Genomic DNA, 24901 nt, shown 5'->3' with positions numbered 1-24901 from the left:
GAAGATTAGTTTCAAAGAGTGCAAAAAGTTTAATCTCAAGACCAACCAGCGTCAATGAAAATAGATTTGAGTAAAGATAGCGCGTGCAAGAACTTGGATATGTGCGAAGTGGATATCAGATGTAAATTACAACAGGTATATGAAGAACCACAGCGACAATTGGATCAGAAAAAATATCACATTCAGTAAACAAAAATATATTTCACCAAATAAGTAAAATTTGCAAAATCACAGACACTTCACACGAAAAAATATTTTAAAGAGAACCACCAATTGGCAAACATGAAAACTGTCACCAAATAATAAATACATTTCAAAATATGTATGCTCGAAAACTATCACCACGTAAGCTTATTTTTTGACAACTTATATATCACAAAAGTAAAACAAAAACATAACATTGGGGTTTTAAAAAGAGTTCCACAAAACAAGCCATCCCATAAAAAATAGCGTCAAATAACAAAACAAATCAGGATCACAGAACAGGTTACAAATATCTGCGTTCAAGTATGATCACATAACAACATCTGCGGTATCTCAGTACGTATGTATGGATATCAATGAAGTTGTGGAATTCGCATGAAGTATAAGCAAACAATATTTCAATTGCTATAGTCATTATGTGTCAGCATGAACAAGTCACGGCTGATGCCGAGTCTTCTAGTCTGCTATATGTATGGACAAAAAAGTAGAAAAAAAGGACGAAGAGTGGCTTTTTTTCCACAATCTCAGTCTTCTATGCAATCTCACAAAGGTAATTTTTGTTCACCAAAAACTACTTGCAGATTTTAATTTAGATTACTGAAATATATCTGATCATTTAAAACTAGATATTGTACTAATAAAAGAAGGAATTATCCGTAAAAATGTACCAATGGGGATAGGTGTATAAGTTCCGTTATCAAATCATCAGTTTTCTCATTTTGCATGTGGCTTTATGTATGTTACGTAGGTTGGTGTGTTTAGTCGCTGTTCGCAGGAAATATTCTATTTTGATAAAATCAGGCTTGCAATAGTTGACCAGCCTACAAAGAGTAATCGATCGACAGGGGGAAAAGTGCAATATTTTTCGAAAACACCTAGCGATCTTTTTCTTTTCGTTTTTGGAAAAATAACATTCATTCCTTCCAAAATTCAAACATTGATGAAGAGTACATGCATATTTGATTAAATCTCCCCTTTTACATTTAACAATGACATACGGCAAATACGTTTTTCACCCAATTGTTGTTGATTATGATATTGTGGCTCTGTACATGAAGAGCCTGAAATAGCCAGACAACCATGCAAAGAAAGGGTTATCGGAATCAGAGTAATCATATTTCATAACCGTGAAGACATGTCGACTGTCAAACACACACTTATCTTCTTTTTTTTTATCATTTCTTTTTTTCTTTATGTATTTTTGTTTTTGTTTTTGTGTGTTTCATCCTCTTTTTGCCTGTCCCGACGCTTGTTCCTTCTCCCAGTATGCTCCCACGCCGCCCCGTCCCAGCACTCACTGCAACATCCACCCCTGAACTTCATTCCGCCGCCAGACTTTGTCGAATCAATGAGCCACCAGTGAAAACCCACACCTATCGAATAAAGACTTTTTGCCCACAGGAAAATTGTGACAAAAATCAGGAACCTCTGCACTGGTTGAACATAAAATAAGTAAGCAGTGGTTTTTTTAATTTTTATTTAAGTATAATTAAAAAGCGAACAAATAATTTCAATACGGTGCCTTTCATCAACAAAATCATAAAGGTTACATTGATACACATTTTGAATAAGTTAAAATTGTTTTGTAAAAGTATAATTAAAAAGCGAACAGATAATGTCAAGCTGGTGAATTTCACACACAAAAAGTCGAAAACGATAAAGTGATATAAATTAGACTATTGGATTTCACACGCAATCAAAATGAAGTTAAAAACCAAGCAGCCATTAGTGCAGTTTTGTCATCGCTATTAGACAAGAACATCCATGAATGATTGACGACACTTGATATGCTGCTGCCGAGCTCTTGATATGGTGCGACAGGCTCGCTGACGATGACCTTCTCCATATTTCACTGAGTTAGTGAAATGTGGGGTAGAATGTGCCAGAGGCATGTTTTCCGAATTTGTCGGCGTGTTCTCCTGCAATTTGAAAGAATTTCTTCTTCACAGTGTCGGTGATAACTCGGGTCTCACGAAATTTGTCAGCTTCTATTTCAATCATCATCATCATCATCATCATCATCATCATCATCATCATCATCATCATCATCATCATCATCATCATCATCATCATCAAAACCTCAAATTACTTTCTTACATAATCTATCTCATTCTGAAATGCATAAAACAATAATCAGCTAATTAGTGTGTCTGAGTTTCAGTGTACTGTAACTTAGCTAATTGTTGTAAAATTTGAAACCTTGGAAGGAAGCATTGCATGATTTTCAGGCTGCAGGCTGTACGGTGTGCAGTTTGTTGCAATTTAAATGCATTCCAAGGGCTTGAATGTAAAGTATTACACATTAACATTAAACTAAAACGAACAGAACCATACAATTGAAACATATTCATACTTAAAAACAATATTAATCTCTTTAATTCATGACTATGATTTCCCCACAAATGCAACGAAGTCAGAATTGTGACACAAACAGTGAATGCAATATTGCTCATTAGAACGTGGTTCCCAACACAAAACATTGCATGAATAATTCTTATAATTATGGAATAGCTTGAAATAAGGGCTCGGGTGGAAATTGCATCAAACAAAGACAAAAACCTTACATTTCATTTACAACACTGAGCTGAAATCTACATTGAATGATACAGAAATCCATTGTGTCAGACCTGTTCTGTCTTTTTCTGTCTTTTTTTTTTCAAAGATCCAGCATGGGAAACTGAGTTGGATGTCAATGTTTTTATACTGAAAGAGTTAAACCTACTGACCTTCGGTTCTCTTAACCTTTTGCTCGTCACACCAGTCACGGCAAACCTTCTGAAGATTTTCAATCCAGTCTTTGTCATTAGAAGCCCCAGTTTTGAAGAAAACGCGCACCAGACGCTCCATGAAGCAAAACTGGGGCACTAAAAAGGACACCTGTAAACAGACCAAATAAACCAAAACTCTGCAACAGCAAGCGGATGTGACAAGGTTGATGTCAGACACGCTCAGATAAGTTGTGTCAGTCAATCAAACCTTTGCGCGGAAACATTAATCTGTGTAGGTTTTTACGTGGGATAAGATCAGCCTTTTATTTGGGCATATATAATATATACTATTACTGTTTTTGTTTGTTTGTGTGTGTGTGTGTGTGTGTGTGTATGTGTGTGTGTGTGTGTGCGTGTGTGTGTGTGTGTGTGTGTGTGTGTGTGTGTGCGTGTGTGTGTGTGTACGGTGTGTGTGCGTATGTGTGTGTGTGTGTGTGTGTGTGTGTGTGCGTGTGCGTGCGTGACTCGGTGAGTGCATGCGTGCGTGCGTGTGTGCGTGCGTGGGTGTGTGTTTGTATAATGATGTGGCATTTCAGACACTATCTGGTACTAATGGAAGAAACGCGCCGCACTGACTCGCGCATCATTTACAACTTATTTTTGGTCGTTGTTTTAAAATACGTATCAGAAAAGATATTTGAAAAAGAAAACCAAATTCATGCAGGTCATGTTACTGGCAGTTTGACGAACGTACGACATTTATTTGTATTCTAGTTTTGGTTTACATTGTTGTTAAATATCCTGCACGAATCTACTTGTCTTTTAAAGATACCTTTTCCGGGTCGCTTCCCACAGCAGTTTAAATTGGACGAACAAATCACCTGCAACAGTGCACGCGCGCGTCTTTGGTCGGGTACCGTTAATGCGATGTGATTCCATCATCTCGCCTTTAGTGCAGAAAAGCACAAAATAAACTTACCTCAACTGCCTTGAATGGCACAGCCGTATCTGGTTTGTCCTTTTTCCAGAATCTCACGTCGTTCACCGGGTTATCAGCCTCGTTCCCGTAGTCCAGTTTGGAAACCTAAAGCAGGAAAACAAGGAGCACAAAATGTCAAATAATTGGAATTAAAGTATAGGCCTAAGTGTGAAGAGACCCACATGTTTTCTTCTTCCTGAAATGTTCGAATACATCAAAACAAGGAGTGGTGCATACAAAGAAGACCACATGCGTAAAAAGCTGTGTTCATGTTGTAGATGTTCAAGTCTCTGTTTCTCTAAAATGCACAGTAATAAGAATGTAAAACCAAATGATTGGTCTAAACAAGCGGTGTGTCAGTCCAAAAGAACTTACGGAATAATGAAAGACATCTTCACTGTTCATGCCAAAAAATGCAAAAAAAACGGGGATTCTGAGTAGCCCAGTAGACAAAATGCACTCTAGGCTCCAAGCCAGCTAGGCCTACCGTGCACCCCCCTCAGGATCCAGCTTCAGTAGGCTAGAGATATTCATTGGGGTCTACTGAACACGTTTTATCAAGTTCGCCACGAAAAAACTCATTCCCACTACTACTTATGCCCCTTTGTTTAAGGGTACCCCCTCGAACGCTAAATTTATCTGTGAAATCACAACAATGCACAGCTGCAATGAATGAACAGAGAACCACTTTTTTGAAATCAAAACAGTTAAGTTGATCATTAATCTTGTAAAAAATACCTATTACAGTGTTCAGTGTTTGATAGGTTGGCTGTAGTGATGCTTGATAGGCGCGAACCGTCATTTTCACAGTAGACAAAGCATGTCAACTTTGATGAGTAAAAGGTTTCAACAAATTTGGGTTTTCTGTTTCATTTTTTAGAAACTACAATGCCTTTTGATAATTTCAAGCCACATTTGGAATTCCTGAGAGGATTTGTTGCGACACCAGATGAGATATTTCTCCCCTACCCCCTAAACGTGAAATTTTAGGAAAATGTCAAAAAACATTTTTCTTCAAATATTCATGATAACTTCTCACTGTTTTCCAATTAAATAACAAAAGTAATCACATTGACGACAAAAACAGTTCATTTGTCCATCTTTTAACAGAACTACAACATTATTATTGTCTTTTCAAGACTGAAATGTAAAAAATAAAACAAAATTTTCAGATATAGACATCTATTCTAACTGTCTCTTACATATAGTGCTCTTGCTGCATAGTTTCCATATACAAAGTAGATTAACATAAGAAAGACAATCTAAGAAATAATGTTTCTTCGTGTAAGTGCAGAATGTTTGCTCATAAATGCAAATGTCTTATGAATCAATTTCAGCTTTATAGAAATAACATGAAACAGTCATTGCAAAGGCTCAAGGATTCCATTTTAACTGTCCCTTACATATAATGCTCTTGCTTCATAGTTTCCATATTAAAGATAAATTAACATAAGATTTAGAAAGACAATCTAAGAAATGTAAAAGACAATCTCTTCATGTAAGTGCAGAATGTTTGCTCATAAATGCAAATGTCTTATGAATCAATTTCAGCTTTATAGAAATAACATGAAAAAGTCATTGCACAGAATTTTTTTAAAAAGTTGTGCATCTTCCTCCTTCTCTCCTTCCTTGTGAACCTCATTGAGCAGGCTATCAATAATTGTCTGTGAGAGAACCAACTCTTCATTTTCTTCAGTCCAAAGAGTTAAGGTTTACATTGTTCAGCATCCTTCTATGACCATCAGCGGGGTTGGGACTCTCTGGGAGTGGCAGGTAAGCGCGCTTGCATGTGGCTGTCTGGTAGTTGGCCCTTCTTGCATGTTGTTTGAGGCTTTTGTGGCAGGGCAGAAATGTGAGCAATGTGATTTCTCCTAGCCGGCCAGCATAATGCAAGAGAATGAAGAACACGTCGCTCTCTGGGCTCTTTATTTGATGGTCTTTTGATCAACATATGAGGGTATGACAGTGCCGCCTCAACTTTAACAAACAGCAGGATATTGTTTTGAGTTTGTTTGTTTTTTGGGTTTTAATGTCCCTTCAGCAGATGCTAGCTGCTATTCGAGACCGATATTGTTTTGAGTGGAAACCAGTTCTGGCCCCCCAGCTAAGTCAAGCTGCTTCTGCGCACATGTGGCGAGGTCAATGTTCAGATCCGCTCGAATGACTCCACCCGAGTCACGTTTCTCCACCAGCATCTGGCGTACTGCATCGACACTGTGACACCATAGATTGAGCATTTGAACTTCTACAGCACATCCATCAGCTCTTTGTTCATATCCCATGATTCTCCCATTCTTCAGAACGTTTTCACAAACTTGGGTTTCTGCTGCAGGATTTTGACCGGATACCTTTCCCTTTCCTTTCCATAGAAGGCGCTGACTGAGTCACAGCCAGTAAAGGCGAAGAGAGAAAGCAAGACAGAACAGTGAGGTCGCGTGAGTTCTTCTGCAAGGGTAGCGATGTTGAGCAAACGTTTCCTATTTGCTTTGCCCGTTTCAAAGAGCAATGTGATTTCTCCTAGTTGGCCATCATAATGCAAGAGAATGAAGAACACGTCGCTGTCTGGGCGCTTTATTTGATGGTCTTCTAGCCTTTGTGAAGGCTCAGGTACCAACAAGGTTTCGTCAGATGTGCTTGCAAGTCTGTGAGTTCTTGCAAAGAAAACAGATTTCGTCTGGAGCACAGATGAGGGGTTCTGGTGACAATTTTTTTTCTGGAGACAGCATGAAGAGACCGGGTGACTGGGCAGCCTTCTTGTCAAATGACGGAAAAAAAGTCGCAATTCATAAGATTTCTGTTGGAGGTTTGGAGCATGGACGCCATGGCAGACAAACTCAAAGGCAGGAATGTTGTTCTGGTCAGCAAGGGCAAGGCATACACGCTCACATCATCTGGTGGCATCAAGACAGAAGGGTAACTACTGAATGATCTCACATCCAGCCAAGAAGAAACGGACTCAAGAATCATCTTGTACTGCCAGTGTGGCCTTCAAAAAGCCTACAAGACCATCAAAGTAAAGAGTCAGTATGCCCACATGTGATTCAGAATAAGTTTTTTGGCTTGTTTTGTTATCCCTTTGTGTGTTAAAGTGTGTAAGAGGTAATGGTCAGAGCTCTTTTGCCAAGTTGGTAGAATTCTCATTATCTCCCTTTAAGTGTAACAGAACAGTTTCCAAAATGACAAGTTTCACAGGTTGTTTCCCTTTGTTTTTGTAGTGTCAGTGCAATGTTAGTAGTTGTTGTTCATTATAAAAGTATGGTTGAGTGATTGTCACATTGGTTTCAGTTTGACGGTGCAGTATGTTGGAACTACAGTTGATTAAACATCACTTCAACTACGCATCAGTTCTGCCAGGATTTTGTTTTGTGCAGCTGTGACACATACGGATCAGGCAGGGCATTGAAATGATGTGTTGGGGCTAGTAAAAGGCAGGGGAATGTTATGGTTTGTCTGGTCACAAAAGCAAGGATAGGGGAGAACACCAGCCTTACAGAGGGAAGGGAAGTAACTCCCGGATTACGGGGTACCCGGCATAAGGTGTCATAAGTTATCTCCCATTTACTCAACAGACATGAAAACCAGGATTTAATTTGATTAATTCTTAATTTTAGGGAGATTATATTTCACTGAAGTCTGAAAGTGACTCGAACTGATTTAGTCAACTTGCAATGGGAACTTCGGTTATTGAGGACAGGATGTTACAGAGAATACACATAATGTTAATGGGTAGCAACCACACTAACTTTCAGGAGTAGAATACAAAACTTAGACATTAAAACAGGACTTAAATTCCTAAGATTTTATTGTAAATTCTAAATTTTAGATGGATAAAATTTTACTGAAAGTGACTTAGTCAAGAAAGTTCAATAACTGGGCGGGACTAAAGCTTTGGTCATATAGAACTGTACCTTGTACCTCCCCAGTAGGGGAAGAAGAAAGAAAAATACTGAGTTATAACAATAGTCTGAGTGTTACAGATGTCTGGGAGAGGACGACCTCAGCGCCTGGGGGCAGGCAGGTGACCAGACAGACTGAGGTCGAGGTCACGCAGCCCAGGGCAGCAGGTAACTTGTGGGGCTGAAGAAAGATATGGCCACAGGCGAAAGTAATTCTGCTTAGAATCACAGACTATTCTGTAACTTTAAGGATATCTGCAGGATCCTCCCAGGATTGAGCCCTTTACAAAAGGCCATGTTGTTGTGGTCTGGTTCAGTGGAGGAGGGTCCTGTGGCTGCACCATCAACCCACCTGTATCAATTGCTAGTCTTTCTCACCTGTATCAATTGCTAGTCTTTCTCACCTGTATCAATTGCTAGTCTTTCTCACCTGTATCAATTGCTAGTCTTTCTCACCTGTATCAATTGCTAGTCTTTCTCACCTGTATCAATTGCTAGTCTTTCTCACCTGTATCAATTGCTAGTCTTTCTCACCTGTATCAATTGCTAGTCTTTCTCACCTGTATCAATTGCTAGTCTTTCTCACCTGTATCAATTGCTAGTCTTTCTCACCTGTATCAATTGCTAGTCTTTCTCACCTGTATCAATTGCCAGTCTTTCTCACCTGTATCAATTGCTAGTCTTTCTCACTGTGTGAGAGCCAGGGGTTGAGTGCTAAACAGAGTACCTTGGTTGGTGTACACCCCCAGATTACTGCTGCAAGTATGGTACGTAATGGGCAAAACAGAGCTGCAAAAGCCAGGGGCCTGCTGATTTGCTGGTACAGATGAGGGCAATTTAATTGATACAGGGAAGCGGAGGGGGTGCCTTTCTAAAATATGATTTAACAAATTGGATAATTACTCCCTGTGGTTATGGCTATCTCCCCACTCTGCGCCCAATTATGCCAAAAGTATTAATTTGACAGAACAGCAATATGTTTTGTTTTTTGAACCTCGGTATCTGTGTCAGAGGAATTTTGATTCAGTGTAAAAGAACAGCTAAATGTTTGGCTGTACATGTATCTAGGCATTTTTACCCGGGTCAGGGTTTTTTGCTTGAAAGTGAATGTGCAGCAGCAAGTTTGTTGCGAGTGAAATTTTGAACCCCAGTCAGGGGAGTTTGTTGATGTGTGGATACACATGTGTATATATCAGTTCAATAAATGTTGGAACTGTTACTACCAGGGTTAAGTCTTAGAGTGTGCACAATGTGGATGGATGTTGTGCGCATATGTGTAAATATGTGTTTAGTGATGTCTCGACATAAACTGATCTAAAAATAAGAATCAGCAGAAAACAGGTAGATTAAAATTATTGATTTCTTACAGTAATCAAAACTATTTACAGAAAAGAACATGAACCTAATTTCACGCTGTTCATGATTCAAATGAAAGTTTTATAGTTTCTCTCTTCATCTGTGCAAAAAGCTATTTATCTAACAGCATTCATTGTTTCTTTACAAAGCCCATTATAACCCTGCCTAAGTCCGGTAACAATTCCAGAAAAAACTACAGAATGCAGTGTCCCCCTTTACCATGTTTATCTGCCGCCACTCAGTAACAGCTATGCAGTAGATGTTCCGCCAATCCGTATTCTAGGGGCGTTTAGTTTAAAACAATTTTGGCAAGTTGCTGTTCCATGTTTAATTCAAAGAGTTCATGAAAATTTCAGGCGTGTTAAATGATGTTTTAAATCCGCTCTCTCATGCGAGTTCCAAGAATCATGATCTCGGGGTCCAATCTCTTCGAGAGAGCGGATTTAAAACATTTAACACGCCTGAAATATAAATGCACTCTTTGAATTAAACATGGAACAGCAACTTTACTTGCCAAAATTGTTTAAAACTAAATGGCCCTGGAATTGTTACCGGACTTAGGCAGGGTCCACAGTGTGAGCCCAAGCGAACCACGGGATGTGGCAAGCGTAACCACGGGATGTGGCTAGCGTAACCACGGGATGTGGCTAGCGTAACCACGGGATGTGGCAAGCGTAACCACGGGATGTGGCTAGCGTAACCACGGGATGTGGCAAGCGTAACCACGGGATGTGGCAAGCGTAACCACGGGATGTGGCTAGCGTAACCACGGGATGTGGCTAGCGTAACCACGGGATGTGGCAAGCGTAACCACGGGATGTGGCTAGCGTAACCACGTGGCCGGTTCTGGATCCTGCTCCCTCCAGAAGATCTGAAGCCTGGGGCTGGTAGCAACGCACCGTAAACAGCAGCATGGGTGCCGTAAAGTAAGCACATGATAATGGTATTCACACCCCAACCATGCGGACTGAGGTGTAAATGAAGGTTTGCAGCCAAGCTGAGACCCGTTGTAGCCAGCTAACCTGGGCCGCTTTTGGAGGGGTTGAATTTCACGATAAAGTAGTTACCCCCCTAACCATGCGTATATCTTCCGCCAATCCGTGCGGCGCCCATTTCGTGCCAAACTATGTCGTCTTATCAGTCTAGTGAATATGCACTTGACTGATCATAAGTCTTGTTTTTATTGATTATCCCCCTTTAGCATGATGGGGGATATTTGTGTTGCATGGTTTGTATGTCTTGTCATAAATACATTTCGGATTTAGCCATGAATGAGTTTATGACAAAGCAGGAACAACGACTGGAATGGACCGTTTGAGAAAGGCTTAATTAAACGCATAATTCTTAAAACGGCGTGGCGCTATTCAGTTTGCGTTTCACTCTTGCATCTGACATTTTAAATCCAGCAAGTGATCTGGAGCTGAAGGAAAAAAACCACCCTTTTTCATTCTGCATTGATTTTGAGGGACATACCTAGCTCGTTAACTGGTTTTAACTAGTATCGTACATGTTATTTGTTTTGTTTTTTACCAGATCACTTGCTGGATTTAAAATGTCGGATGCAAGAGTAAAAAGCAAACTGAATAGCGTCACGCCGTTTAAGAATGATGCGTTTACTTAAAGCCTTTCTCAGTCGTTGTTCCGGCTTTGTCATAAACTCATTTATGGCTAAAAGCCGAAATGTATATATTTTTGAGCAAGATTATTGTATTGTATTGTATTGTATTGTATTGTATTGTATTGTATTGTATTGCACTGTGAAGTGCATTCTAGTTAGGCTCAAAACAATATTATGATGTACTTGTAAAAGCATGCACGACAATGAAGCATAATGTTGCATTACTGCAAATACTGTACACACAGAAATGGCCTATACGCAGCGAAAGCAATGAGCATGACGCGGTTATAACAATAGGTAATGGACATTCGGCGCATTTGTGTGTGTGTGCGCGTCTTCATCTGGGCGTACGCCCGCGCACGTGTGTGTGTGGGCGTTCGTGCGTGCGTGCGTGTGTGTGTGTGTGTGTGTGTGTGTGTGTGTGTGTGTGTGTGTGTATGTGTGTGTGTGTGTGTGTGTGTGTGTGTGTGTGTTTGCGTGAACCTGGATACGAATCCTCTCATCCAGCCCTGTTTTCTTGAGAATCAATTCCTCGATCTCCTCTTTCACTGATTTTTCCTGAAAACGACAAATGGTTCAATTGCAATTGAGATTGTTACGAGTATTGCTATACTTTCAAACTCAATATTTTATACCTATACTGTGTTCAAGATTTTTCACAGCAGTTTTCTGCATTCCGAAGCTCTTTTCGTTTAAAAATGGGCATATCCCACCTGTTTTAAGTCAGTATCTTTTCTTGAATAGCCTTGTGAGGGTCCAAACTTTTGTCCGTGCAATGCACAATTAAAAGGCACCCGTTATTCCACACGAGCGTGAGCTAAGAATGTTGGCAAATAAAATCAACAGTTAAGCTACCTATCAAAAACTGTGTAATCTTGATTTGATCAGACAGAGTATTGTGGCCACTTATAACCAATAACGAACATTGATGCAACAACAGATTCCGTCTTCCCATTATAATGGTCTGACTATTCCAGTAAAGTCAGTGTTCAGCTCGACGGTCGTTTCTTGTTATATGTTAGACTATCACAGGGAAGGTATATACTTTTTAAGGAGCCCTGGAAGTAAAACTCGGTTAGTGAAATTCGTCAATAAGATCTATTTTTAAACTTTTTCAAATGTTACAGATTGTTTAGGACATGCTGCACAAATAAACGGTATACGTTTTAATCTCTGCTGTGTAATTCCTCCTAATAAAAATGGAAACATACACTTTTAGGCATGTAGTCATCCGCCAAGACAGGTACGACGATCTCTCCCACGCACTTGTGCAGCTTTCGCTGCTGAAGGTCATTCACGATTTTCTTCGCACGTTCTTCGGGACTGTTGGGTCCTTCACCCTTGCTCAGCAGGATTTGGTGAATAACGTTGTCTGTAAGTTTTGTGTATGCGTCCATATGGTCAATACACTCAGAAATCTTCCATTCCTTCCTGAAAATCAAACGTATTTTGTTTTTTTGTTTTTTCAATCGCATGCAAACATGTACACACCCATTCAATGCTTAACGAATACACGACCGGAATATGACAACACCGGACAACAATCATGTGGCCAGCATAAAGGGCAATAAAGCCTCCGACTTTGAAAATTAAACAGCTGGAGACAGTTGGTAGTTGTTGTACCCGTGTTGAACATTTTAACCCAAGTTTGCATGAAGAAACAATGTTCTAAAAAAAATCTGAAAGTTTCCCGGCCCCTGTCGTTGCCCAGGCAGGATGGCCAATTTTATTTACAATAGAGCAGAACTCAAGGAATATTTGCAGAATGTTTCAACTCTGAATTCAAAATAATGTTTTATCAGAATAACACAAAAGTATATATATATTCAACACGACTTTAAAAGAAACTGAATTCTCTGACTGAAAATAAATTGCCCCCCCCCTCTCCCCACGATACTTGCCCACTCATCTGCCAAAGTTTAAAATTAAACAGAACAAAAGAAATAGTCTAACACTAAGCAACACACTCATTTCAGCAATTCATTAGTCTTAACCCGAAATCGAGCTGTGTATCTCTATCGGCGATATGAACTTGAACTCAACTCGAAAACGTTATTACGGAAAGATAATAGCATTAGGTCCATATGGTCCTTTCTTACAGCTAGTCCCTAGCTACTACATTTCACACATGAAACGAAGTACGAAAATGAAGAATTTAAAACACACACACACACACACACACACACACACACACACACACACACACACACACACACACACACACACACACATATATATACATATACTTCAATACAAACAAACAAATAAAAAAGCGTCATCAACAAACAATCTAAAGCAAAAAAGAACATTTAACAACAAAACAACAAAATCATAAAGGGCAATGATGAAACAAACGATCAAAATCATAAAACAAGACACAACATGAAATGAACACAATATGGCACACCATTTCAGAAATAGATGGCACCTTTTTGTAAAATAATGTCAGTGGAACACAATCACGCACAAAAAACTATATAGTGAGATAGTAGTTTGGCGGTAAAGATCCCCGTAACGCTTCTAAATTCAGGACTGTCACATTAGATACTTAATACAACAGCAAGGGGAAAACTATCAAACAAACTCACCCATCGTCTCCGGGTATTTTCAGGAACTTGTCAGCTTCTCGCATTGCTTCAACCAACCTGATAAATTCGACATGGTTTTTAATTTAAATTGTTTAAATATATACGTACATGCTTAAAAATGCAGTGCAGCTCACAGCATTGCTGAAGCAACGATTACTCTTTTATCACAGATAAGGATATAAACAGTCAAAATATTTCCACAACTATCCCGCAGATGACTTCAAACACCTTGCCAGCCGTACGAAACTTTATGCATCTCCTGCCAAAATGTAATCTACATTTCCTGTGATCCCGATCTGAGGCTAAAGGCTGTGTGCGGCATACCAAAATGAACCAAATACCATGCTTTAACATGTTCTTACGTAATCAAACAGAAGGTCTTGACGTAAACTACCCAAGATAGAAAGAATTATCCCTCTCGTCGACACTAACAGACTTCCATGTAGGCATTTCACGAATTAGTTTACGTGTGGGACCTAATGTGAGACTGATCGAGGCTTAAGTTAAGCTATCCTGCCCGGACAATGATCACAAATAATTCGAAAAAGATTTGCAGTTATTGACTCCTTGCAAGTAGGTCAATGAAACTTAGTATTATTTCAAATGGATGAATGCCTGGGGAATGACTGATAGCCCTGGGGCATGACTGATAGCCCTGGGGGCTCTCTGGCCGCGCACATGGAAGTGAGAAACACAGGAACGTAATGTAACATATTTATGGTAATGTTCTCATTTTAAACGGATGTCATGATGTAGAATACCGAATCAATGATCACCTTTGTCGCAAAAAGGGTTTGTTTCTCAATATCAGCCTAGCTTTAGCTTAATGGGCAAGTGGCTTTTATCGGAAAGAGATTGATTGCCAAACTGCGGAAAATAAATCTGTGTATTCAAAATTAGCTCCATGTATGTATTATAAATCAAGTTAAATAGACGATGTTCGGAAATAACTGCCAGGTTTGTATGTGTTGTAAAAGAGTGAAAACGTTTGCAAAAATATGAGCCAAGCTTTCCTGCGTGACGAGATGCTGTGTTGCAGTCATGCCGTTGATTTCATACTTTGCTACTGCAAAGTCTCTAGATAGCCATGCCAAAACTTGACGAAGATTTGGGAGACTCATTTGGTATTGCAGACCTCGACCTTGGGAGATTTACAAAGATCGAGTGAACGAACTTTGATCAGAGCCGCAGGGCCGGACCAAATGAGTTGTAAGGGGGGGGGGGGGTTCCTCCTTTTTTTTTGGGGGGGGCGAAGCCACAAGCGCGCGTGTGCCTTAGGGGGGTCCGGGGGCATGCTCCCCCGGAAAATGCAATCTGGTGCATTCTGGGCCTTGTTTTGAGGGTTAAGGCCTGTCAGTGTGAGTTTGTGGGGGGGGGGGGGGTACCTTTTTCTCATCGGATTTCACATTGAATAAAATTTGTTGGAGACACACACAAAATTTATTAAAATAAAACACACAAAAAAACCACTCAAAGCAAGGTACATGCTTTTTCCAGGGGTGGGGTTCCGGAACCCCTGGAACCCCCCCCTGGGTCCGGCCCTGGAGCCAATGAGGAGACTGCATATATCATATTTCATGTTTTTTTATTTTTGTTTACACACACGTGCTTCTAATGCACGTTAAAATCGAACAGATGCTGGGTTATTCTCAGTGATCAAATACCGCTATTTCTCACGAGGAACTAATCCTGCACAGGGCACTGTACTAAGTAAACGCCCACCCACTACTTTCGATCGAAATTGGTGCACAAGGGGGGTGGGCGCTTACAAGGTAGTTTACGGTATATACTAACATGAGTTCCACTGCTTGCACAGTTTTGTGCTGGTATGCTCTGTGGTGCAACGTGAAGCGAGTGTGGAACAGCTGGTACATGTTGAAAGCCTCCTGAAACACCGTAAGCAAGTAGAGTTAGCCGGGTGAAGTAAAAAGCGAGGCGATTGAGTGCCTCACGTTTTTGTTTTACAATAATGATGGAGTGTGCAATCCGCAACCTTGCACAGACCAAAATGATGTCTTTTACCAGTTTTGGCAAACCACAGCGAAAAGTGAGCGTGTATTTTCTTCTTGTGTGGAAATATCTGCACACTAAAATTAAAGAGAAAAAAAAAGAGAAAAAAAAGCTAATTAAAAAAAAATGTGTCAGAGATTTAGTGTTTATTGCACCAGGTGTGCAGGTGTACCTTGTCCCGGTAGCAAATCTGGCTTTTCCCATCAACAGGGTCAGTGATGACACGGGCAAACTTGATGAATCTTTTCAGGTCAAAGCTGCTGGTCATGCCCAGATGATGACAGTCACGTTGGAAATAATCCCATTTGTCCACATCCACCCCGTTACGCTTGTTGGCCACGATCTGAAAATTAAACAGCTCAAAATGAATACTCGATAAATTCAGTTCCATAAATGAATACTCGATAAATTCAGTTCAAATCTGACCATTGACTTTAAAGGCCCATATAAGCCTCGTTAACCAACAAAACAAACGTTGAAAATGGTTGATTTTAATCTGTCTCACAAAGCCCTTTATGTGAACATGACATTCACCGCTCACAATAACTTACTTTTCAATTTTCTGTTTGAGTTTCAAAGAAATCTGCTGCTGTTGCTGCTGCTATCTGTAGTTGCTACTGATTTGCACACTCCGCGATAATGATATGAGCTTTGGGCTCAAGTCAGCAAGAATGTGTAAATTCCTAGAGGTCGTCAAGGCCAAACGTGTCAAGTGACAAGTTTAACAAGTCTGTGAGAGAGAGGGAGAGAGAGAGAGGGAGAGAGAGAGGGAGAGAGAGAGAGAGAGAGAGAGAGAGAGAGAGAGGGCTGGAAGAGAGTGATATGGATAGATGAATTAGAGAGGAGAAGAGAGAGAGAGAGTTAAACTGTAGGGCTACAACAATACCACCACCAACAACAACAACTAACCATTACTGCCAACATTAAGGCGATAGGGGACAAGACCTTAAAATCTGACAACATTACGTCTGTAATAATCCACGAAGCAGAAGTATATAGGTTGGCTTGTTTATATTAGGCGTAGAGAGTTGCCTTATAAACCATATCGCTTTGAAGAGACTGTTCTGTTGCATACCTCGAACAAGAAGTCCTTTTTCTTTGTGTCCCAAGCGCTCTCCAACAACTGTGAACAAAAAATGAGGATGAGTTGAAATATGTTTCACCACCAATTACATTGAATTTGATCAAACAATTTTGAAGAACTTCGTAAAGTAAATGTCTTGAAGCAAACAGTGAATATACGAGGTACAGCGAAGAGAGGCCGATTGCATTTATTGTCTAGCACAAGTGGAGAAAATACTACAAGTAGATAACATTGTTCATTGGCTCTATCGACGCCCGGTTTTAACCACTTGCTTTGCTTTATATGATACTAGATGAATACCCGCTTCGCCGGGTAGCCGGCTTAGCCGGGAAGAAGTAGAGCCGAATACCCGGTGAGTGGCGCACCGTACGCCGGCTTCGCCGGGTGAGTGGCGCACGTACCGTACGCGATTGACGCCACACGAAGGAAGGGAGATAAACGCGCAAAACACTGGAGAAGATAAGGAAGAGTAATACCCGGCTTCGCCGGGATGAAAGCGTTGTGGACAGTGACCTTCTAAAAATAGTAACGGGAATATGGATTGAGCGTTATGGACAGTGACCTTCTAAAAATAGTAACGGGAATATGGATTGACGCCACACGAAGGAAGGGAGATAAACGCAAAACACTGGAGAAGATAAGGAAGAGTTACTGGGAATGGATCTGGGAAGATGAACAGAAAAACCAAAATCGGTTCAGCGCTGCGCGCTGAGAGCACGTGTTGAAAATTCTCATCGACCAGGTTGTGTCCGGGGTCCACCTGAATATGCCCACCAAATTTTAAGCAGATTCATCAAGAACTTTGGCCGTGCATCGCGAACACACACACACACACACACACACACACACACACACACACACACACACACACACACACACACACACACACAAGTCGTACATATATATTGAAACCGTCCATAGATTGTCGTTCTCCCGAACTAACGCCTTTGTATGTCATCGAGAATAGAAGATTTTGGGATATCCTTTCATGCGCCTTTCGGCGATTAGTCAATGCATTTAATTCGTATCAATAATGTCGGTCTCGCTTGAAATGATCGCTACTTAATATTGCTTTCCAAACTGATACGAAGTGACCGGGAGCGTAGGGTCAGTTACTGAACTAGCCCCGAACAGTGAGATATGAAGAACAGTACACAAATACGAACGGAGAGACTCGGAAACTCGAGTCACTGAGTCGTCGCCACGCTCGAGAACTCAAGTGTAATATTTGAAGTTAAAATCTCCCTCGACTACTGTGCGACAAAATAGCTCAGTCGGTACAGTCCCCGATTGACGGTGGACAACTCCTTACTGTTGTGGTCCTGGCTTCGATTCGCTTCGAAGGCAATCTTATTTTTAATTTTTGTCTGAACTCGTAATTCTTGTATTGTATTCATTTGCTTCATTCCAAACGGTTTTCAACTTTTTCTTGTTTTCTTAACTCTATATAGTATACTAGAGGAATACCCGGCTTCGCCGGGGTGAATCGCGAGACAGAGACAAACAGCGTGGCGGTTCATCACAATCACCTTTGCAGGCGAAGTCCTGTCAAACGGGATTGAGAATTTTAGAGCTTATTTCTTAGCCCTATATTATCTGTTGTGGCTTCTCAAATGCCAGAACATACAGACAGACAAAAGCCGCTAGACCCCATCACAAACAGAACTCTACAATCCACAGGTTTTTGCCCACACACACACACACACAAACACACACACAGAGAAGCCGTATATATATATATGTATATCTATATCTATAAATATATAGAGATAGGTGAGAGTGTATTTTTCGCGTGGCTATAAATTGATTCGACCTTTTCACTTTGACAGTAAGAACAACTTACGGGTGCAAGGGAAGCGTTCTGGACAGCGCAGTGACATTCTAAAAATAGTAACTCAGAAACGGGAATTTGGGGTGAAGGGCGCGAGACAGAGACAGACAGCGTTGCGGTTCACCACAATCACCTTTGAAGGCGAAGTCCTGTCAAACGGGATTGAGAATTTTAGAGCTTATTTCTTAGCCCTATATTATCTGCTGTGGCTTCTCACATGCCAGAACATACAGACAGACAAAAGCCGCTAGACCACATCACAAACAGAACTCTACAATACACAGGTTTTTGCCCACACACACACACAAACACACACACACACAGAGAAGCCGTATATATATATGCATATCTGTATCTATAAATATATAGAGATAGGTGAGAGTGTATTTTTCGCGTGGCTATAAATTGATTCGACCTTTTCACTTTGACAGTAAGAACAACTTACGGGTGCAAGGGAAGCGCAGTGGACAGCGCAGTGACATTCTAAAAATAGTAGTAACTTACAACTGAACGGGAAAGCCACACGAAGGAAGGGAGATAAACGCCAAACACTGGAGAAGATAAGGAAGAGTTACTTATAATGGTGAAATGAACACAAAAACCAAAATCAGTTCAGCGCTGCGCGCTGAGAGCACGTGTTGAAATATCTCATCGATGATATTGTGTCCGGGGTGTAGCTGAATACGGTGTCCAAATTTGAAAAAGATCCACCGAGAACTTTGGCGTTGTGATGTGGTGTAGCGGCTATGGTGTGTCGGTATGGGGGCCCGGGTAGCTGAGGTGGAACCAAAATAGCTGAGGTGGAACCAAAATCGGTTCAGCGCTGCGCGCTGAGAGCACGTATTGAAATATCTCATCGATGAGGTTGTGTCCGGGGTCTCTCTGAATAAGCCCACCAAATTTGAAGCAGATCCATCGAGAACTTTGGCCGTGCATGGCGAATACACAAATACACAAATACACAGATACACAGACAGACACAAGTCGTATATATATATATATAGTATATACTTGTATTTTTTTCATTTTGATTTATCCCAAAGATTTTGAGTCGTGTATTGAAAATCGAATATAGTGTATGAGTGTTTTCTTTGTGTTTAATATTATTTTGTTTGGACCTAGCTATTGATGTGTACATTGTTGTTAAACAGTTGTTTGTTGTATGTTTATCAGGGTTTGCTAGTGTGTGATAGGGTTCGTGTCCGTCTGTAGATGTTAGTTTCTTTGTTAGTCCTGTGTTGACAACTCTTCGACAAGCGCTTAGAACTGTACCCACGGAATACGCGCTATATAAGCTTCATATTGATTGATTGATTGATGAGTGCCATTGAACAGCTTTCCCACAATGGTTTTAATATAGTTCGCCGCATCACAAAGATCTACAGCTAAATGTATGTGTGTAGTTTTTTTATGACGAGTAGTGTAGAGGTACGCACCTATTATAACTCAGTGGCCACCAATAATGTCAAATCGATCTCAGATTGATTATCAATAGCCAGGTAAATGTGTTGTGTTTCGAGGGCCCATTTCGGGTAGTGAAGAAAGGTAGACAGTTGTCATCAACACTTACAAGTCTGCATTTAATAGACATGATTGTCTTTATGCATGTAATTCCTCACCTAATGACAAAATAAAAAATGTATCTATTGTATATGAATACCAGCAAGACGATCGTGGCTCAACATTTATAATTTTGCAGAATTTATTTCAATGTACTGTGTAAATAAAACAGAGCACTTCAGATCGAGGCTCTGTTGCGAGAGAAATATGCTGCGTTGCTAGACTGAGAAATACAACGAATCACACACACTCTGCTAACAGAGGCAAAGGATCAAGTCTTGAGACAAATATAAGTAGAATCACCTCTTCTGTTGGTTCTCCCACAATCAGAGCCTTGATGAACTTTCTGTGAAGGGGCGTCAAGTGGCATTCGCCAAAGTCTTCTTCCAGTTTGTTTTCCTTTACCATGTGGTCAAACATAGCCAGTGATGCGTCCTCGTGCTAAAATCCAAATTACAAGAGAAAACAATTACTACAGCAAAGTTTAAGTATTCTGTAATACAAAAGAAAACACGTCTAGATTTTCAGTGACAACCTTACAAATCATGTGTTGCCACAGATTATATACCTGCACTAATAGTACGTAGTAGGAACAACAACACGCCATAACTCTTCAAGTTTTTTTGTTTATTTGCATATCTGGTTATTCTTTTTGACCTGCTTCTCTCGTCTGTTCATCTCTCTGTTTAGTAGGCTTTTTCTGTGGGTCCGTAACCGACTGTTCGTGATTCTGTTTATTTATTTATTTGTTTCTTTGTTTGTTTGTTTGTTTGTTTATTCTTTATTTGTTTGTTTGTTTGCTTGAACAGAATATAACATTATATGTTGCTGACCAAATATGGTAAGCCTTCGAGAAAGAAATAAGAAAAAGAAAAACAGCATTGCCTTCCATCGTTTTGGTTTATCCGCAGAAGTACCCTCCTGTTCTCTTTCTCTTTCTTCCTGTTCTTTTTCTCGTTCTCTTTCTTTTTCTCTTTCAGCCGCAGGAATACCCTCCTTTTCTCTTTCTCTTTCTCGTTCTCTTTCTTCTTTTTTTTCTCTTTCCACCGCAGGAATAAACTTGTTGTCGAAAACGTGAGAAAACGGTCCATGTCCAAGGTCATGACAAAGGCCAGCAATCTGAACACACAGGACGTCTTGCGGCGTGATCTCAAGCGTCGGCTGTCTGTCTCGCAGCTCTGTCACGAGCAGTCCTGCCAGGTGACACACCCTGAACAAAAAGTTCAACTTAAAAATTAAAAAGGTAAAGCATGCACTTTAAAACAAAAAACAGAAATCCTTTAAGTCTCCCCGCGTACTTCTGCTCGTGTGTGTTTTTGTTGTTGTTGTGTGTGGGTGTGTGCGTGCGTGCGTGCGTGTGTTTGTCTGGTTGCATATACTTAGTCACAAAACATGCGTGTTCAAATTATGCTCGCGCATACACACACACACAAACACAAACAAACACAAAAACACATGCATACAAACACACACACACACACACACACACACACACACACACACACACACACACACACACACACACACACACACACAGCGCAAACTCACCCAAGACTGTGTTCGAATCTGTTGTGGCTGGCATCAGGGTAGACAAAATAGCCACCACCCAACTGCTTGAGGTAGCGCAGACGTTGAAACTGGGGAGTGTCGATGATCTTCACACACAGACTGGGGAACCCCATGTTTCCATGGATTGGGTCGTTGAAAACCTACAACAGAACGACTGGTTAAGACTGTTCAATGTATTCCGATAAACTGGGAATTTAGACGAGGTGATGGTGTTTATACAGGGGGATGCTATAAGTAGTGTATATCGGAAGACATAAATATAGAGTGGCGCATTTGGATCGCTCAAAAGAAAAATCAATACAAAATATTTTTACGTGCCTCAGCCTTTCAAACTCTTAGTATCTAGTTGTGTGTCCTTCGCTCTTTATACCTGAAAATAGGCCGCGAGAAAGCGAGAAAGCGAATATGTACAAGCTCTGCAAGAAGCGGACTTGCAAGGCATACAAAGTGACGACTAACAGCTACCAAAATATTTGCTTTTGACTCATTGGTACTGGAAATGCGCTGCGAATTTGATCATAAAACCATACCATGTTAAGATGTCGGGACTGGGATGGTCAAGCAGCTTCAACCAAACAGTCGTTGTTTTCGAATTGTTTAACTACCACATGAAAATAGCTGCTGTTTTTGTTTTCACTGACCACGTTTCCATCCAATACGTACATTAAAAAGTCGTACTCGTAAAATCGTAATTGACAGTCTAGCTCGAAGAATGGAAATTGATGCTCCAACCGGTCGAGGCTTTCTATATACATCTAAGTTGTTTGTCACTAATTCTCGCAACTCAAGCCGTTTGAACAGTTATGGAATATTTCACTGGTTTCTCCCAGACACTATTGCTGCCCAAGATTGAGTTTATTTAGATTTTCTCACCTGTGCAGTTAGTTGTTTCCACCTAACTGTCAGTTTTTTTACCTTTCCTGGCCATGTTCATAATTCCCCAACACACAGTCGACAGTTATAAACGGTTTAATATAAAACTCAGATCACGTACTGTCAACATTATGACATTCAGTGAAACGTTCAGTTGTGCGAAGCAAAGTTTTGCGCGAATCTCCAAATTTCAGACTTTGAATACTTAATAATTATGACATGACTTTCTTTGTGTGTGTGTGTGTGTGTGTGTGTGTGTGTGTGTGTGTGTGTGTGTGTGTGTGTGTGTGTGTTTGTGTGTGTGTCTGTGTGTGTGTTTTCGTGTGTGTGTGTGTTTTGTGTGTGTGTGTGTTTTATGTGTGTGTGTGTGTATGTGTGTGTGTGTGTGTGTGTGTGTGTGTGTGTGTGTGTGTGTGTGTGTGTGAATGTGGTGGATGGGTGGGCTATACGGTCAATGTATGTTTTATACGTTGGGTTTTGTTTCTCCAGAAACTGCGTGTTTGGCAAGTGAAGTTATTCGTAAAATGAATGAAAAATGTACCAATCTCAGTGGCGAAAAAGTAAGACAGAAACAAAAACAACACTCACAAACACTTATAAAGTTTCAAGGCAAGTTTTTGGCTCACGTAAGTGTAGCCTATGCGATCATAACTTTGTCTGTCTGTGCGTTTGTGCGTGTGTGTGTGTGCGTGCGTGCGTGTGTGTATGTCTGTGGTAGAAACTCTAACATTTGAAGACGTCACATTACATTGACGTCACATTATGACGTAAGAGGGTTAGACGTCACGCGAAGGAAGTACTGAAAGTCTCGGTCATTATTATTTTGAGCGCGCCGAGACTAGTTGGCAGTCGTGTCCTGTAAGTAGGCTACATGCAGACAGACAGATCTAGATCTAGTGTCTCGCTTTCTTGCACAGTTTCACCTATGCTCTTTCTGTGTGTGTGTGTGTGTGTGTGTGTGTGTGTGTGTGTGTGTGTGTGTGTGTGTGTGTGTGTGTGTGTGTGTGTGTGTGTGTGTGTGTGTGTGTGTGACGGAGTGATTGAGTTTGTGTTACTGTTGTTTGTCGATTTCTTACGTGAGCCTTGATGGCTTCGCCTCTTGTTTCTGATAATTTCACCACAGCGGCGTAAAAGATTGTACTTCAAATCTGAAAAACAGCCAAGACATTTCCGTTGAAGTATCACTACAGTTTTAATTCTTACCTTTTCAGTGCAGTCTTTTGGTTCACTGGCCATTGTTTCTGTGTGAGAAAAACAACATTGTGGGGTCAGGCTCTTTTCTCAATGGTTAAACTCATGCGGCGCAATATGTCTATGTGCTTTTAAAAGTGTTGAAAATCATGCGCGAAATTAGTACAGCTTATTCTAAGAAGAAATTCAATTATTGGCCTTTTAAAGTATCACGTGGGAAATAAAGTCACGTGGGGAAACTTTACAGGCCAGTCACTAGCAAGAGGATGTGTCTCAAACACGTGAACAGGAAGCACATGTCAATATTTGTCAGAGCAAAAGCAAGGGTAATCATTCTTTCTCAACCAGTACAAACCCGACAGAGTTATTTCCAAATTCGTCTATTATACTGGCCAGCTATCTGTCTCTACGAAATCTCTTCTACACACGACTCTAAAAGACTCAATGTGTTCCAAGGCATGTGGTAGCCTAAGTGTAGCGCTAGCCATTTCTATTGTTTCTCTAAGAAAAAAAAAAGATGCATTATATCAGATTCCACTATTTCTTTCTCCTCACTCTATTTTCGAATTGTCACAATTAAGTGCATTTTCCCATTCTGGAAGCCAGAATTCCGGCTATTTTATAGAGTGGCTACAACTACAACAGCAACTACAAACAAGTTGCTTGAAGTGAAATCAATAAATGTATTAATCTGATGGCTTTACACAATGACAATAAACGCACTCCATTTGTTCACAAAGTCTTGTAACAAATAGTAAATAATAAGCTGTCCGAAACCCTGAGGCCGAGATAGTGCTGTCTTGGTAACACAAGACTAATAAACCAAATTGATATAAAACGAATTTTCTCGATTCTGTAGCTTGTTTTCTATCCAATCACAACATAATGTACATAAGAATAAGAATAAGAATAAGAATACTTTATTATCTCATAGAGAAATTCAGGCGTGGTACATAACAATAATACAAACAGGACATTGTTTTTACATAAGACATATAGCACTATATAACAGGGTAGGTTATACACATACCTCCCACATACCTTTCTGGCCATTCCTTGCATTGTGCTTACGCATTCAGTCATGAACACATCCATGTCTCACTTACACATCGCACACATGGACATTCTTATACGCTCAACTTACCCATTCACACATGGACATTCGACCACGCTCCACTTACACATTCTTATACGCTCCACTTACACATTCACACATGGGCATTCTTATATGCTCCACTTACACATTCCCACATGGACATTCGACTACGCCCACTTACACATTCCCACATGGACATCTTTAAAGCACTGCGCTTACATATTCTCGCACACCTACGCGTATCACGGACTATGGCTAAACATCATTGCAAAAAATCATAACATACAATATATCACAGAAAAAAAAATACGGACGTACATTTATATATATATATACTA

At 40.4% G+C, this 24901-nt stretch overlaps 1 protein-coding gene across 1 annotated transcript in view; it reads right to left on the bottom strand.

Annotated features, from left to right (window-relative positions):
• LOC138962230 (deoxynucleoside triphosphate triphosphohydrolase SAMHD1-like) overlaps positions 1 to 24901 on the bottom strand; it is a 42231-nt gene that overhangs the window by 121 nt on the left and 17209 nt on the right. Inside the window, exons 3-15 of the mRNA XM_070333967.1 lie at positions 23480 to 23517; positions 21383 to 21543; positions 20720 to 21044; positions 20138 to 20275; positions 16435 to 16482; positions 15532 to 15702; positions 15144 to 15235; positions 13350 to 13406; positions 11973 to 12192; positions 11245 to 11319; positions 3892 to 3996; positions 2931 to 3081; positions 1 to 2123 (exon numbers count right to left, since the gene is read on the bottom strand). The exon at positions 1 to 2123 is cut by the window's left edge and continues 121 nt beyond it. Of these exons, the coding sequence (XP_070190068.1) occupies positions 2062 to 2123; positions 2931 to 3081; positions 3892 to 3996; positions 11245 to 11319; positions 11973 to 12192; positions 13350 to 13406; positions 15144 to 15235; positions 15532 to 15702; positions 16435 to 16482; positions 20138 to 20275; positions 20720 to 21044; positions 21383 to 21543; positions 23480 to 23517 (1643 nt within the window). The 3' untranslated portion in view covers positions 1 to 2061. The remainder of the gene's footprint in view (positions 2124 to 2930; positions 3082 to 3891; positions 3997 to 11244; positions 11320 to 11972; positions 12193 to 13349; positions 13407 to 15143; positions 15236 to 15531; positions 15703 to 16434; positions 16483 to 20137; positions 20276 to 20719; positions 21045 to 21382; positions 21544 to 23479; positions 23518 to 24901) is intronic.

Source organism: Littorina saxatilis, linkage group LG1, assembly GCF_037325665.1.
Source record: "Littorina saxatilis isolate snail1 linkage group LG1, US_GU_Lsax_2.0, whole genome shotgun sequence".
NCBI lineage: Eukaryota > Metazoa > Mollusca > Gastropoda > Littorinimorpha > Littorinidae > Littorina > Littorina saxatilis.
This window is presented reverse-complemented; position numbering and strand designations above follow the sequence as displayed.